General features: G+C 48.1%; 2 protein-coding genes across 4 annotated transcripts in view; one reads left to right on the top strand and one right to left on the bottom strand.

The window, feature by feature from the left end:
* Smagp (small cell adhesion glycoprotein) overlaps window positions 1–5,314 on the top strand; it is a 16,043-nt gene extending 10,729 nt beyond the window's left edge. For both annotated transcript variants that reach the window (XM_027396606.2, XM_027396604.2), the window contains exons 3-4: window positions 3,164–3,244; window positions 3,813–5,314. In XM_027396606.2, the coding sequence (XP_027252407.1) occupies window positions 3,164–3,244; window positions 3,813–3,991 (260 nt within the window). In that variant the 3' untranslated portion in view covers window positions 3,992–5,314. The remainder of the gene's footprint in view (window positions 1–3,163; window positions 3,245–3,812) is intronic.
* Window positions 5,315–5,554: 240 nt separating this feature from the next.
* On the bottom strand, window positions 5,555–10,854 carry Dazap2 (DAZ associated protein 2). Of its 2 annotated transcripts, none has more exons than XM_027396603.2 (4): window positions 10,703–10,854; window positions 9,326–9,444; window positions 8,496–8,664; window positions 5,555–6,969 (listed from the first exon to the last, which is right to left on the bottom strand). In XM_027396603.2, the coding sequence occupies exons 1-4, from the start codon at window positions 10,713–10,715 to the stop codon at window positions 6,647–6,649; spliced, it is 624 nt and encodes a 207-aa protein (XP_027252404.1). In that variant the 5' UTR covers window positions 10,716–10,854; the 3' UTR covers window positions 5,555–6,646. The 2 variants fall into 2 exon arrangements, with proteins under 2 accessions (XP_027252404.1, XP_027252403.1); XM_027396602.2 differs by having other exon boundaries at window positions 6,703–6,969; window positions 8,419–8,664.
* Window positions 10,855–14,616: the final 3,762 nt, after the last annotated feature.

The raw sequence follows: 14,616 nt of genomic DNA, 5'->3' as shown, positions 1-14,616 counted from the left end.
GACCCATCCTGATTCATAGTGTTTGCTGTCTCTATTCAGCAACCCCAAAGCAGGCCTTAATAACTTGACCCAATCAAGCCTGGCTGGTTTGCAGCCTCTGTGTGCTCAGGCGTCTCTCAAAACCCCTGCATCAGAGACAGAGATCCGTTACAAGTTCTCTAAGTGCCTCCGGCTGTCATTCATCCTTTTGTATTTGTGCTTCCTGAGCCATTTCCCTTCTCTTCTTCCTGATTTGGAGACAAGGCTTCATTATGTAGCCCACACTGGTCTCAAACCATCTCACAGTCCTTCCCCCAATGGCTGGAATTACTATCCTGTGTGTCACCACGCCCTGCTCAGCTTCTCTTCTCTTGATCCCCCCACTTCCTCATGTCCCGTGACTCCTGCTGCTCCCTGCTGAAACAGTCATTCTCTGTTTGGAGACAGAGACAGACCCCATACCTTCAAGTCCACACTTGAACCCTACACCCCTTCCCTTGCCTATTCCAAATATAACACTTTTGAGACTGTCCTTGTAATTTGTCTGCCTCCCTGAGCTGCATGGAGCTTCCTGACTCTGTTCTTCCTGTCTCTGGCAGCTTCTAACCTGGACATTTTTGCTAGGAAGCTTGAAAGTACATTTATTTTGTAAATGACTCACATTTTGAAATCGCACTGGAAATGAGAGGATTACAGGAAACACAGGAATGGGTAGCCAACTCCCTCAAGTTGTCTTCTGACCTCTCATAAATTAAGTCGATCTCTTCGAGTTCACCGCCAACGTGGTCCATAGAGAGTTCCAGGACAGCTAGGGCTTTGTAGAGAGGCCCTGTCTCACCCCACCTGGCCCTCCACCTCAGGTTGGCCTGGCCTAGGGGCTGGAAGGCACCTTCAGTAGCACATCTCTGTCTGCTTTTCTGTCTTGGGACCAAGGGCAATTCATGAAGCTCTGATTGGCCTCTGTGAAAAAAAGAGCCCTCAACACTCTTGACCTGCTTTTGTCCCAGCTCATAGCAGACAGTGTCACTTCACCTGTGCACTGTGGCCCTAACAGGAATCCTGTTCCCACCTGCTGTTCCTTTGACATGGACTCTACTGAGAACTGCCATTTCCAGTCCCAATCCTGATGCTATCAAATGTTGCTTCCTTGGAAGTCGCCCCTGGCAGGAACTCCAGATCAGTACCCGCTGGTACCCTATTCCAAGACTGTTAAAAGTGCAGAGCCTACCCTAGAAGTAAAAGGTGTAGCAGGCTTGCTTTAAGACCACCAACCAGCTCCCAAATAAAGACACAGAGATTTAATATTAGTAATGAATGCTTAGCTTTATCTTATGCTTGTCCCACTAGCTCTTATAACTTATTTTAAACCTGTTTTTCTTTATCTACATTTTGCCTCGGGGCTTTTTACCTTTTTTTTTTCCCCTTCATTCTGTATGTCCTATTCTGTCTTGCTGGCTGGCAGCTGGTGGTTGGCCCGGTGTATGTCCCTATCTTTCTCCTTTGTTTTCTCCTCTCATTCTCTTCTCTCCAGCTTAGATTTCTACTCCTATTTTTTTCTCTCTGTCCACCAGCCCCACCTATAGCTCTGCTGCCTAACTATTGGCTGTTAAGTTCTTTATTACACCAATCAGGTGCCTTAGGGCAGGCAAGGTGAAACAGCAACACATCTTTACATAGCTAATCAAATGCAACACACCTTTATGCAGTTAAAGTAATAAATACTCCACAATGAAAAAGTTTGGGGCAGGGTACTATATTATTGTTTATAATAATGTTTATAAAAATTATGTAGGACTTGGGAGATGGCTTGGTGAGCACAAGCACCAGGTCCCCAGAACCTGGGTAGAGCCAAATGCACAGTGTACAACTGTTTTGCTTTAGACAGGTCCTCACTAGCATTGGCTGACCTGGAACTCTCAGAGGTCCACCTGCCTCTGTCTCCTGGCAGTAGCATGAATGTGTTATCTCAACACTCCTGTAGTAAAATGGGAAGTGAAGACAGAATTCCCAGAGGGCCAGCTAGCCTGGCATAGGCAACAGAGAGCAAGAGAACCTGTGTCAAACAGAGGAAAGTGAGAATAGATACCAGAACTTGTCCCCTGTCTTCCACAGTGCATGTGCCAAAATTCACAAATGTGCATACATACAGACAAGTAAACCCCACATACAAGATTAAAGAGTATGTAGCACATGGGAAAAATGTATCTTGATATTGCATGATATAAACATATGCAAACACATTCGATGCATTCCTTATAATGCTATGTCCTTGCATCACTATGTCACAGCCCTATAAACTAGATACTTTAGCATCTGTTAGCATCCAAAGTGACTGATGCTGGCAGCGGTTAGGTGATGTGTTTTACCCAAGGGAGTACAGCTTGTAAAGGACAGAGGTCACATTTGAAAGTCAATCAGCCCAGGCTCAAAAGCCCCTACTCTCTTGTTTTGTATTTGAGACAGAATCTTCCTGTACAGGTCAGGCTAGCCTGGAACTCTGTGTACCATAGGAGGACCTTGAATAATTGTTCTCAGCCCCAAGGGATTACAGGCAACTGTTACTACACCTAGCAAAAGGCAAACGTTAACCCCCTTCATCTCCTTTTTTTTTTTTTAAGACAGAGTCTCACTGTAAAGCCCTGACTGTCCTGGAATTCACTATGTAGACCAGGCTGGCCTTGAACTCACAGAGATCCACCTGCCTCAGTCTCCCACGTGCTGGGACTAAAGGCATGCACCACTACGCCAGGCTCAAGCCCATTTTTAACCATTGTTGTTAGACAGAGAGAAATTCATCAAAATGTTGCTTTTGGAAATGGTTTGTTTTCATCTCTGTTCCAGGATTTTCTGTTTGGAGTTACAATAGACACTAGTTGATGAACTTTTTTTTAATCTTTATTTTATGCATATGAATGTTTTCCCTGTGTGTCTGATGGTGTAGTCTGTGTGTGCTTGGTGCCCAGAGGCTGGAAGTTCAGATCCTCTTAAACTGGAGTTACAGATGATGGTGAGCCACTAAGTGGGTGCTAGGAATAATATCTAGGTCCCCTGGAAGAGCAGCCAGTGCTCTTAACCATTGAGCCATCTCTCCAAGACTAGTTGAGTTTTTGAACAGGGCAGGTGAAGTGACAGGATGGCAAAGACAAAGTACTCACTGTTTCCTTCTCCACCTTCAACTTCCCAGAACTGATGACCACACCAGTTCTTCAGGTCCAGGAGACCCTGTCCCCACAAGCTGAAGAGGCCAGCACAGCACTCATTGCAGGTAACAAAGCCAGGGGCCTCTGGTTCAGAGACCCTGGAACCCAGAGTGACAGCTAAGGGTTTCCCTGTATAGGAAACAGCACATCAGGGACCAACTCCATTACTGAGCTCCTTCTAGCATATAGGTCTCACCTGTGCAGAGCTGTGAGCAATGCAGACACGAGACCAATAAAGCAATAGATTCGGAGTGGCCATGAACAGGCCCTGTCGAGTGTGGATGCTCAGCTGGAGTGCGTGGGTCGGAAGAAGGGTACATGTGGTTTGTTGAGTGGGTGAGGAAGAGCAGGCGAACCAGAGAAACTCTCATAGGAAGCTATGTATTTAAAACACCCTTCCTGTTGGCATAAGCTATTTATTTCCCTCCTGGTTTCTAGCATAATCATCAGGAACTGGTTTGGGAGGGAGTTGAGTTTTGTCAGAAATCCAAACACTGTGTCGGTAGCAAGATACCAAGAGGCCCTGGATGCCATATCCTGGGAAGCTGGGTTTGAGGGGACCCCACTGGAAGTGATGGCCTAATTCAAGTGGCCTAGTGAAGTGCTAAAACACATCTCCCTCTCCCTTCCTAGTCGTTATCACCGTGGTGTTCCTCACCCTGCTCTCTGTGGTGACCTTGATCTTCTTTTACCTGTACAAGAACAAAGGCAGCTACGTCACCTATGAGCCTGCAGAAGGCGAGCCCAGCACCATCCTCCAGATGGAGAGTGACTCAGCCAAGGGCAGAGAGAAGGAAGAGTACTTCATCTAATGATCCCCAGACTGGAGGGGCCAATTCTTGGCTCCAGTGCTAACATATTGACTCTGTAATTAGGGAACGTTTGCTCTGAAGCCAGTGAGTGGCATTGAGTGAGATGTCAAATCCACTCACATCCCAGGACACAGTCCCCAAATACCAGCATCAGCGACTCCAGGGTCCAGGGACACAGAGAAAGCCGCTTATGACACCTATAGCCGGGCCTTGGTAAGGACAGTGCTCACACCTGGCCAACAACATGGGGCCGTGCCTGAGTTGGAAGTGGGAGATGGTGGAGGGGAGGTCACAGGCTGGTCCACTTTGTCCCCTCCCTAGTTGCATAGTGATAGCCCCAGTGTAGCTTCTTAGAGGCTAGATACCACAGGAGGGGATCAGGCCAGGGGGGATAGGCTTCTCAATGTTACCTCTTTTGATCTGAGTCCTACTATCCCCCCCCCAACAGCCTCCAATTTACTGTTTTTTATCCAGATTAAATTTATGAAAGTCAGATTTTCATTTACAAGAACTAAATTTTGGCTTGTTTTTGCTTAAAGTTTTTACAGCATTATCTCTGCTTATGTAACTCTATGTGTTGTCTCTCCGTAAGAACTCTTGAGGGATGTACTCAAGTTCCCAGAACTGTCTCAGGGGTTTGTCCCAGATTAGCATCAACTGTCCTATCAGAAACACATGAGGACTAAGTGGATTTGACCTTAATCTTCGCAAGGGCTGCGATTTCTCAGATCCCTGTGTATATACAGAGGGAGCCAGGAAAAACCTGGCCACCTAAATTTCCCACCAATAAGGCTTTCTTCTTTCTTTCTCAAGACAGGGTTTCTGTGTACCCTGGCTGTCCTGGAACTCACTCTGTAGACCAGGCTGGCCTCAAACTCTGAGATCCACCTGCCTCTGCCTCCCAAGTGCTGAGATTAATGGTGTGCTCCACCACTGCCTGACCAGGCTCTTTTCAACCCAAGCCCTTGGATACTCTGGAATTAAGCTAGCCTTCATTCTGAGGTATTAAACTCTTACCCGATATTAGCAGTGTAAATTTCCAGAAGCTTTGGTTGGTTGGCTTTTGCTTTGTGGGTTTGTTTGAGACATGGTCTTACTAGTTATCCCAGGTAGACATCTTTCCTCAGTCTCTAGAGTAAGGGATTGGCCAGCCTGTTTTCAGTATTTCTCCATATAGAACTTTGTGTACAGATTGCTAAGATCTTTTCCTTGATGAAAACCTTAGAGGAAATGAGAACTCACTGCCTAGACTAGAGTGGCTTTAAGCTCACAGGGTTCACATGGCTCTGCCTTCCCACTTCTGGGATTAAAGTTGAGCGCCAATACGGTCAGAATCGATGTTTCATTTCTAAGTTCATGTTTTGAATCCCAGAATCACCTCTAGTGGAACTCATGAGAACAGCCAAACTGAAAATCTAGCTTTACACATTTACATTTGTTTCATAGACACCATTAAAGAAACAGCAACAGGATTATCTAGTTCATTTTGGGGTGGGATATAAAAGACCTGACATATATGAAGACATGTGAACACATGCTAAGTAAAGAATGCCTAGAGTGTGGTGTAATGCAACTTCATCACTTTATTCAAATCTTCAAAATAGTCTTTATTCTACATTTTTAGTATAAAAAATCCACAAGTTAAGTGCACCACAGTGTAGAGAGACATACAACGCTGAACTTCCATAACAGTCGATGGTACAGTCAAACATCACATGTACAGAACACAAGATTTAGATGAACTGAAATATCAGATAAAATAAAATAAAATCCAATCTCGGAAAACAAATCAAAATATTAAGGATCCCTGAAATATTAATCCTAATGAGATCTCACTGGACTCAAGTCATTTCATAGTGAGGCATTCACATGACCCTACTAACTAACCCATCACAGGAAACTCCTGGAACTGGAGAGGCTGTACTAGACACTCAGAAAATGAAAACCAGGTTTTGATCTGAAACGCCCCTTAATTTGGCTTTAAAGCCAAGCTTTTGATGTGCATCTTCTTTGCCTGTCACTTTTCAAGAAACTTTTTCTGAGACAGTTTTCACTACTGAACTGTTGTTTAAGTTCAGGTTCTGGCACCACAGCACGTCTGGGTTCATGGTGATGCAGAGACTGTCTATGAGGTGGGTCCAAAAGGTCCTTCACCTTCTCCTGGATATATATGAAACCCAAAGAAATGGGGTTTGTGCTCGGGGCACAGAGGGAGGGGGGGGCTTTAGAGGATCCTTAGGAAAGACAAGTTAAAAAATGGCAAGTGGGACAGGTGCAAGGCGAAAAGAGGCTGAGTGACTGGCTTTCTGTCCTGCACCACTGATTCAATGGAGACTAAAGGAAAGGGATGAAAGACAAAGGACAGAGAGGGCCGGTGGGGCAGATGATGGGAGGAAAAAGGCAGACAGCTAATGCGATTCATGTAACAACTACTATAAATCAAAGACTTAAAGGAGATTAAAGACCAATCAGAATAATTTGGCAACTTTAATTCTTAGGAAGATCAAAGTTCCCTCCAAACCTAATTTGATGTTTTATTACTAAAAGCGAAGACCAGTATGGTACAGTATCACTCCAGAGGAATTAAGGAAGAGCCTCGGGGCTGCTTCACTCACATTCATTTGAAGAATGGATGCCTCCCTACCTCAAAATGCTTTAGGGAGGGACTGCTACCCTTACATGGTTCCTTATTAAATTTGAAAAGTGCCTCAAAGTTTGGACACCAGAAAGACACCCCAAAAACATGTGTCTAAACTGCAACTTCAGGTTAATATGACTAAAGCAGTTACATTGTGAGAAGTGCTGAAGGTATGTGATGTCTTTCCCGGCACAGGAGTGGCCACGGTTCTTCACCAAATGGTGTAGCCACCATCTGAGCCACCCATGAAGAAGTTTCCCTTGCGCTGAGTTACAAGGACGTTGGCTCCCTGCATGACTGCAAGCTGAGCAGCGTTGGGAGGGCATCCAGGAGGTGGAGGCTAGAAGGAAAGGACAAGGTACAGTGGGCACAGGGAAGGAGCACATGGGAAGCAGATGCCTCTGGAAGGTGGCGATGTGCCAACTAGTAACTTCTTTTTTTTCTTTTGCAGGGCATGGGGTGGGCTGACCGAGGGTCTCATTGTATAACCCTGACTTGCCTGCTTCTTGCTATGTAGCCCAGGCTGATCCCTGCCTCAGCCTCCCACTGTGGTATTACAGGCATATGCAACCACACTGGGCAACCAGCATTTTAAGGAGTTAAGTTAAGCTTGAGTTCTTTTTTTTTTTTTTTTTTGATGCAAACAGCAAGAGGCTTTACTATAGTTGTTTAACGAGCTAACCCCATTAGCCTGGGCCTTTCATCCATCCACCATGGCGGATGACTGGGAAAAGACCCCAAGAAGCCATAGGACAAAGATCTTATAGGTCAGCGTAAGGGGAGTGTCTAGGGGTATGCACAGGCTCAGGATTGGTGTGCCTCGAGGCTTGGAGGACTTGCCCTGAGTTGACTGGCCAACTGGTTGTTATGGCCCATAGGCCCTCCCAGGGCGGTTGATAGCTTGAGTTCTAAAGCAAGTCACTGCCTGTGAATCCAGTCAGGAAAGGAACCCGTCACTCACCAGTGTTCCCACCCTAAGATGCAGCCATCCTTCCCAGGAGAACCACTCTACCCCACATTTGTTGTCAGCCAAAGACAGCCCGTGGGATCTCTTGTGGGGCCATGCTTTTGTTCATGGGGAGAGCCCTCTGTACACCTAAGCATATGCTCTACCACGGGGATTACACCTCAGCAACTCCATATTTGTAACACAACACTGTAATATTTAAGAGCCAATGATGACACACAACACTCCACTTTACTCTAGAATGTGGCTCCTGACAAGATGGCCCTTGCTAGAACCAGCTGGGCTACAAAACCCATATACTGGAATTTTCAGCAGGGGACCTGGCAACTAATATCTACTTACTAGGGATTATACATTCCACTCTTAATCACCTGGGTACCTAGTCCATTTCACCCTCATGTCAGGTATTATGTGTGTATGGACTCAATAAGGAACATTCACTGCGCCTACACTGATGAAAAAGGAGCTAGCAGGGTTTTGGTTTTTCGAGACAGGGTTTCTCTGTGTAGCCCTGGCTGTCCTAGAACTCACTCTGTAGATCAGGTTGGCCCTGAACTCAAGAGATCCAGCTGCCTCCTGAGTACAAATATTAGAGGCATGCACTATCTGGCTACCCAACAGTATCTTAATAAGGCAAGAAAAAAAAATGAGTGATTAATTCCAAAACCAAAGGATATGTCCGATGCCCTCATACACTTTCTACCAATGAGGTGGCAGCTGTTGTGTCAACCCTGACTACTATGGTCCAGAAATGGTGGGAGAATGAATATTTCAAAAAGTTCAAGTATACAAGGGCTGAGCTTCCAGTTAAGCCATACTCACAGGAATGTTGCCGGCGGCAGCGCCAGCTCCAAATCTGGCACCTGCATCATATCCTCCTTCCACCAGCACTGCTGAGCCAGGTGGATAGATGGGACCAACTGGATAGTAAGCCATGGGGATTGTGGAGCCTAAAGGCCCAACAGCCACAGACTGGGCCATAGGCAGATACAGAGAGGTGCCAGGGAATGCAGCTGACATAGTGGGGACTGTGGCAGCCCCTGGATGAACAAAGCTTGGACGATAGAGCTAAAAGAAGCAGAAGAGAAGGCAACATGTTAATACATGACATTTCTATTTGAAATCTCTATTGTGTCTTGTTAAAACCATCTCCTGTGTCTTTGCTCTGTAGTGGAGGATGACCTTGAACTCGATTCCCCCTACCCCACCCCCCATGCCACCAAACCCAGTTCACACAGTGCTGGGGATCAAATCCCAGGCTTAGTGCATGCTAAGCAAACACTCCACCAAATCAGCTACATCCCCAGCCCTTTGTTAGTTTAAAGACATGGTTTGGTTATACAGCCCAAGACAGCCCTGAAGACAGGATCTTCCTGCCTCAGCCTCCCAAGTGCTGGAGCTACCAGCCTGTATCACCATGCATGGCTCAAGAGTCCATTCTTAGTTCTTCGAATGTTTGTTGTAGATTGCACACTATGTTACAGTCACTGGCACACAGTGGTCTCCTGGGTCATCTGCTGCCACAGCTACTCCTGGGCTCAAGGGACCCAACCTCAGCATGTGTCAAATACCATAATCAGATAACATACCTAATTCCAATGGTAATTACCAACTTATGTTTTATATTATCCAGAGCACCCTTCTGTTTGTGAAGTTAGAGGTCAAGACTGAACAAGGGGGTCCAAGAGTGTTCTCAACTAGTCAAAAGTCTGGCGGACTGCTGTAGTACCTCTGAGTATGCAGGTGGAGCATCAGTGTAGGGTGGAGCCTGAGGAAGATGTAAGGTCTGAGGATATACTGGATTCCCAGGAGGCTGCACAGGGTAGGTAGGCTGTGTTGGATATTGTCCTGGAATACACAAAGGGGGAGGTGGTGGGGGTGCTGTCTATGAAACTGGGGAGTGGCAGACAGGAGAGGTGGCTCAGTGGTTAAGACAAAGTGCTGCTCTTCCTGAGGACCCAGGTTCTGTTCCCAGAACCCACATTTAACACTCATAACCTCCTTTCAACTCTAGCTCCTGCCTCTGAGCACCTGCACGTTCATATTCACATGTCCACGCAGACAGACACAAAATTAAATAAAAACAAATCTGTAATGTAAACAGAGCCACGAGTTGGGGCAGACAGCCCCGGGTAGCAAACATGGTGGGGGCAGGCAGGAAGCTACAGACTGGCTACCACACAGGGTCAAATTTCTGGGAGCCCAGAAAATCAGGGCTGCCTGCATCTTCACGGTTCTGACTGGGTAGAGAAGGCGCTGTTCCCACTGGCATACTGATGTCGGAATCAAGCCTAACTTGGCCATGTTCCCTCCCCAATGAAGGACAGGTCTGGGGGACCGTTCCCGAGATTCTGGGCTGCTGGCCTCTTAAGGGACCTCTACTCTGGACTGTACCTCCACAGTCTGGACTGTTGTCACCAGTCCAGACTCTGTGGTACCCATGGGTTCCGAGTGTTTTACCTTACAGAGATTTCTACTCAAGGTCGACTTTCCAAGGAGTGAGTGAATGGGAGTTAACCGTGGAGAGGGCGACGGATGAGGTGTAAGCGCGACCATGTCCTGACGGACACTGGCACGGGGACGGGGACGGTTAGAAACCCTGGCCCTGAGGAGGAAGGCCGACACGGCCAACAAGGAGAGCGGGCACAGGGACCTTGCCGGCCAGGCCGTGGCCGTGCCGCACGGCCGGCACCTCACTAGTTAAGCCCCGCCAAGGCCTGTTGTTCCGAAGCGCGGCGCCCCGCCCCTGCCGGCCCTCCATTGGCCTACCCCAATCCCTGCGTTAGCTCCCCATTCGCTCCAGCGGGTGCTCATCACGGGAAAAGCCCCCCCACCTCACACACACACATACACACACACACACACCCCGGAGCCCGCGCCTCCAAACTGCGCCACAGTTTGTGGGGCCGAGGCCGGGAGGGCCGAGCAGCTGCGGTGTGGGGGGAGGGGGCGGCTACGTCAGGGGCGGCCTCGCTCCCGGGCCTCTGAGGAGAAGAAGCGCGGCACAGCCCGCCCCGAGCCCGTCGTCGCCTTCCCCACACCCTAGGCTCGCTCGCCCCTGAACCAGCCCGCCTCCCCGACGGTCCCCGCCGCTCCCCGGCCTTGCCTTTGCTGTTCATGGTGGCTGCGGGTCCGCTTCTAGTCGGCGTCGCGGACGGTTATTTTTCCCGTCCTCTTCCTGTTCGGAGTCACTTCCTCGTCACGTGACACCCGTCCACTCTGCGTCAGCCCGCGCCCGAGCGCGCCGCCGCCGGAAGCCCCGCCCACTCGCAGGGCCGCCAGTCGCGCGGCTGGGCGGGCGCGCGTGGCCCCGCCCTCCTTCCCGGGCGCCGCCCTCCCGCGCGCCGCTCCGCCCCGAGGAAAGCCGAACTGAGGGCGGTGCTGTCCTTTCCGCGCGGGACACGGGTTCCTACCCTCCGACGTACCTGGAGGACGGGGTCCGAACCTCAGCCTGTCTTCCGAGCCCGATGCTGGCCCCTGTGGACGGTCGAGCGCCCGCGAGCTGTGGGCGAAGGAAGGGTTGCGCGCGCAGCCAGCACCTGCCCCCTGGGCACGGCACCTCCCGTGGTGACCTGTAATCCTTTCCCTACAGAGGTTCCGCGGGCTTTTCCTGTCACTTAGCTGTGCTGAAGAGTAAAGGTGACGTCTTTGCGGACAGTCACTAAGTTTTCCGTTTCCTCATTCCAGATTATCTGCTGAGCAATTCTGGAGTCAGCGATAAAGGGACCGAGCCCGAGCTCTCTGTAGAAGTTTATGTTCTCCATGGTTGTTTAAGGAGGTGGACGGCTTCTGAGGAGTGTGACCTTTACGCCCAGCACTCGGGAGGCAGAGGCAGGCAGATCTCTGAGTTCGAAGCCAGCCTGGTCTCCAGAGCGAGTGCCAGGACAGCTAAGGCCTGTCTGGACCCCACCCCACTCCCAGCCCCACCCCAGCGCCCCAAAAGAATCCTGATTAATCAAACACTGATAAGACCCACATTCATTTCTACTCAGTAATCCCCTGCTTTTGTCTCCAGGGACTATTACAGTTTGTTTGGCATCCTGTAAAAGCAGTTTTATCCAGTTCCCACAGCAGCCCTGGACAAGCTTTGCTTATTTTAGCATCCCCGATTCTCAAATAGCATTGATCCAGGGGAGCTGGAGAAAGAGCTCAGGGGTTAAGAGCACTTGCTGCTCTTCCAGAGGTACGTATGTTCGGATCCCACACCTTCTTGTGTGTCATATATTCACAGAGACACACACATAAATAAATATTCGAAAAAAAACTGACCTAAAGACACAGGTTACAGACTCAGGTCTTGCGTCCTGACTCCCAGATTCAGGATCAGTATTTGCATTTTGTTTTTCTATCAACCTGCAGTGCCTCCCCTGACTGGGTTGCACTAAAGGCTGGCTGTTTTGGAATTCTTTTAGGTATTTTTAAAAAATTCCCTTTAAATGTATTATTAATTTGATTCAGATTAAATTAGTATCATAAAGCCAGTGATATTTCCTTGTATATCTGGAAGTGAAACATCCATACACATCATAAAATAAAATAATAATAGCAACAAATACAAATTCAGATGCTGCTACAGGGAGGTCCTTCCCAGGGCTAGGGGCTTATGAAGAAAGGGTTAATTTGGTATCTGGACTCTCCTAGGGCGAGCTGCCCTCTGCTTGTCGACCTCTCCTCGGCTAGGTGTCTGGTATTTTGTTTAACATCCTAAAGGTGGGCCTTGGAGATGCCGGAGTGCTGCCCAGTGAGCTGCCACCGGGAACGGGGCTGCAGCTCACCGCTTGTTCCACCAGGTGGCGCGAAGGAGCATCTGGCTACTTTCTTGGACACAAGGGAACATCCATGTTCTTTTTGTTTTGTTTTTGTTTTTTCGAGACTTATCCTGTAGACCATACTGGCCTTGAACCCAGAGATCCACCTGCCTCCGCCTCCCAAGGGCTGGGATTAAAGGCATTCGCCACCATTGCCTGGCTTCTATGTTCTTACCCTTAAAACCAAGGTGTTTGTTCCTTTATCAAATATTCTTTCTTACATTAATGTAGCAAATATTAATTGAATGCCTACTATGTCAGACCCCGCGGGAGGCACTAGAGAAACAACAGTGAAGATATAAGCAGAATCCCCCACCTTTTTGAAACTTACTGCCTGGAAAGGCCAAGGTAATCACAGTACAAGGATTAGAGCCAACATGTGGACCACCTGCTCTGCTCGGGAAGCACATAGGGAGCCGGGCACTGGTGGCACACTCCTTTGACCCCAGCACTCGGGAGGCAGAGGCAGGCGAACTCTGTGAGTTCGAGACCAGCCTGGTCTACTAGAGCTAGTTCTTCCAAAGCCACAGAAAAACCCTGTCTCGAGAAAAAAAAAAAAAAAAAGGAGAGAGAGAGATGCCTATTCTCGTCTGCTTGGTCACAGAAGGTTTCCTGCAGGGGCGGGATGATGCCTGAGATGAAATTTGAGGAGTGTGAGTGTGGAGGCACTAAACAAGTGAAGCAGGACTCTGGGAAAGGGAGGACATCACTTACACTATGACCCAGAGATAGGAGAAGGCTCTCAGAGAGGAGGCATGAAAATGCGGCAGAAATAAGTACAGTTGGCAATGGTAAATGAAGCTTAAGAGGGAACCGGAGCCAGGCCATGCAGGGCCCAGGTCAGAGCCTGTGTGAAGACAGTGCTTCTGGCCCTCCTAAGGGCCCTGGTACCCTCTTCTGGCCTCTAAGTGTACGTGCAGACAACATACACACATATAATAAAAAGAAATCTTTAAAAAAAAATAATAATGAAGCCGGACTTGGCACACGCCTTTAATCCCAGCACTCGGGAGGCAGAGGCAGGCAGATCTCTGTGAGTTCGAGGCCAGCCTGTTCTCCAGAGCGAGGGTCAGGATAGGCTCCAAAGCTACACAGAGAAACCCTGTCTCGGAAAACGAAGAAGAAGAAGAAGAAGAAGAAGAAGAAGAAGAAGAAGAAGAAGAAGAAGAAGAAGAAGAAGAAGAAGAAGAAGAAGAAGAAGAGAAGAAGAAAGAAGAAGAAGAAAGAGGGGCTGGAGAGATGGCTCAGAAGTTAAGAGCACTGGCTGCTCTTCCAAAGGTCCTGAGTTCAATTCCCAGCAACCACATGGTGGCTCACAATCATCTGTAGTGAAATCTGGTGCCCTCTTCTGGCCTGCAGACATACATGCAGGCAGAACACTGTGTACGTAATAAAGAAATCTTAATAATACTACTACTAATAATAATGAAAAAGAGCACATGAAATTGGAAGGGAATTGTGGGTAAGGAGGAATTAGAGGGGGAGGATTAGGGAATGGATTTTATCAATTTATCAAGCAATTTAAAAATATCAGTAACTGGGTACAGTGGGCACATCTTTAATCACAGCACTCAGAAGGCAGACTCTGGATGGAAAGAGAAAAATCAGTATGTCCTGCCTCCTTCCTTCCATCATCTATATCTATCTATCACCTATATTTAACGTCTGTCTATCATCTCTCTCTTTCTTTCTTTTCTTTCTTTCTTGTGCTTTGTGACTTGTTTCCATGTCTATGATCTTACTTGTTCCAGGAACTCCAGAACAGGAGGCACTTTGTCTAGGCTGTTCCAGGTGTGACACTTGCTGGGTGTTTTTGTAGAACCAAAAGGAATGAGGTAGGAGGATGTCTGAGTTTGAGGCTAGCCTGGTCCACAAAGAGAGCTTCAGAACAAACAGGGCTACTTAGTGTGATCTTGTCTGGGGGGGGGGGGCTAATAATATTGAGATGAAGAAGGGGAAGAAGCCAAAGATGATTAATAATGAGGCTTTTTAATTTTTAAGATATATTTATTATGTATACAGTGTTCTGCCTACATGCCAGAAGGCGGCACCAGATCTCATTACAGATGGTTGTGAGCCACCATGTGGTTGCTGGGAATTGAACTCAGGACCTCTGGAAGAGCAACCAGTGCTCTTAACCTCTGAGCCATCTCTCTAGCCCCTAATGATCTCTTGATGTGCCTTGGAGTAGACAGATCCTGGAAGGGAAATC

Source organism: Cricetulus griseus, chromosome 2 (genome assembly GCF_003668045.3).
Source record: "Cricetulus griseus strain 17A/GY chromosome 2, alternate assembly CriGri-PICRH-1.0, whole genome shotgun sequence".
NCBI classification, from domain to species: domain Eukaryota; kingdom Metazoa; phylum Chordata; class Mammalia; order Rodentia; family Cricetidae; genus Cricetulus; species Cricetulus griseus.
The sequence above is the reverse complement of the archived record's forward strand: the minus strand, read 5'-3'. Positions and strand labels throughout refer to the sequence as shown.

Excerpts from the sequence above, each read along its gene's own strand:
- Dazap2 (XM_027396603.2), bottom strand. Across the intron at positions 8,665-9,325 it reads CTCCACCTGCATACTCAGAG|CTCTATCGTCCAAGCTTTGT; the intron begins GTACTACAGCAG and ends TGCTTCTTTTAG. Across the intron at positions 6,970-8,495 it reads TGGTCCCATCTATCCACCTG|CCTCCACCTCCTGGATGCCC; the intron begins GCTCAGCAGTGC and ends CTTTCCTTCTAG.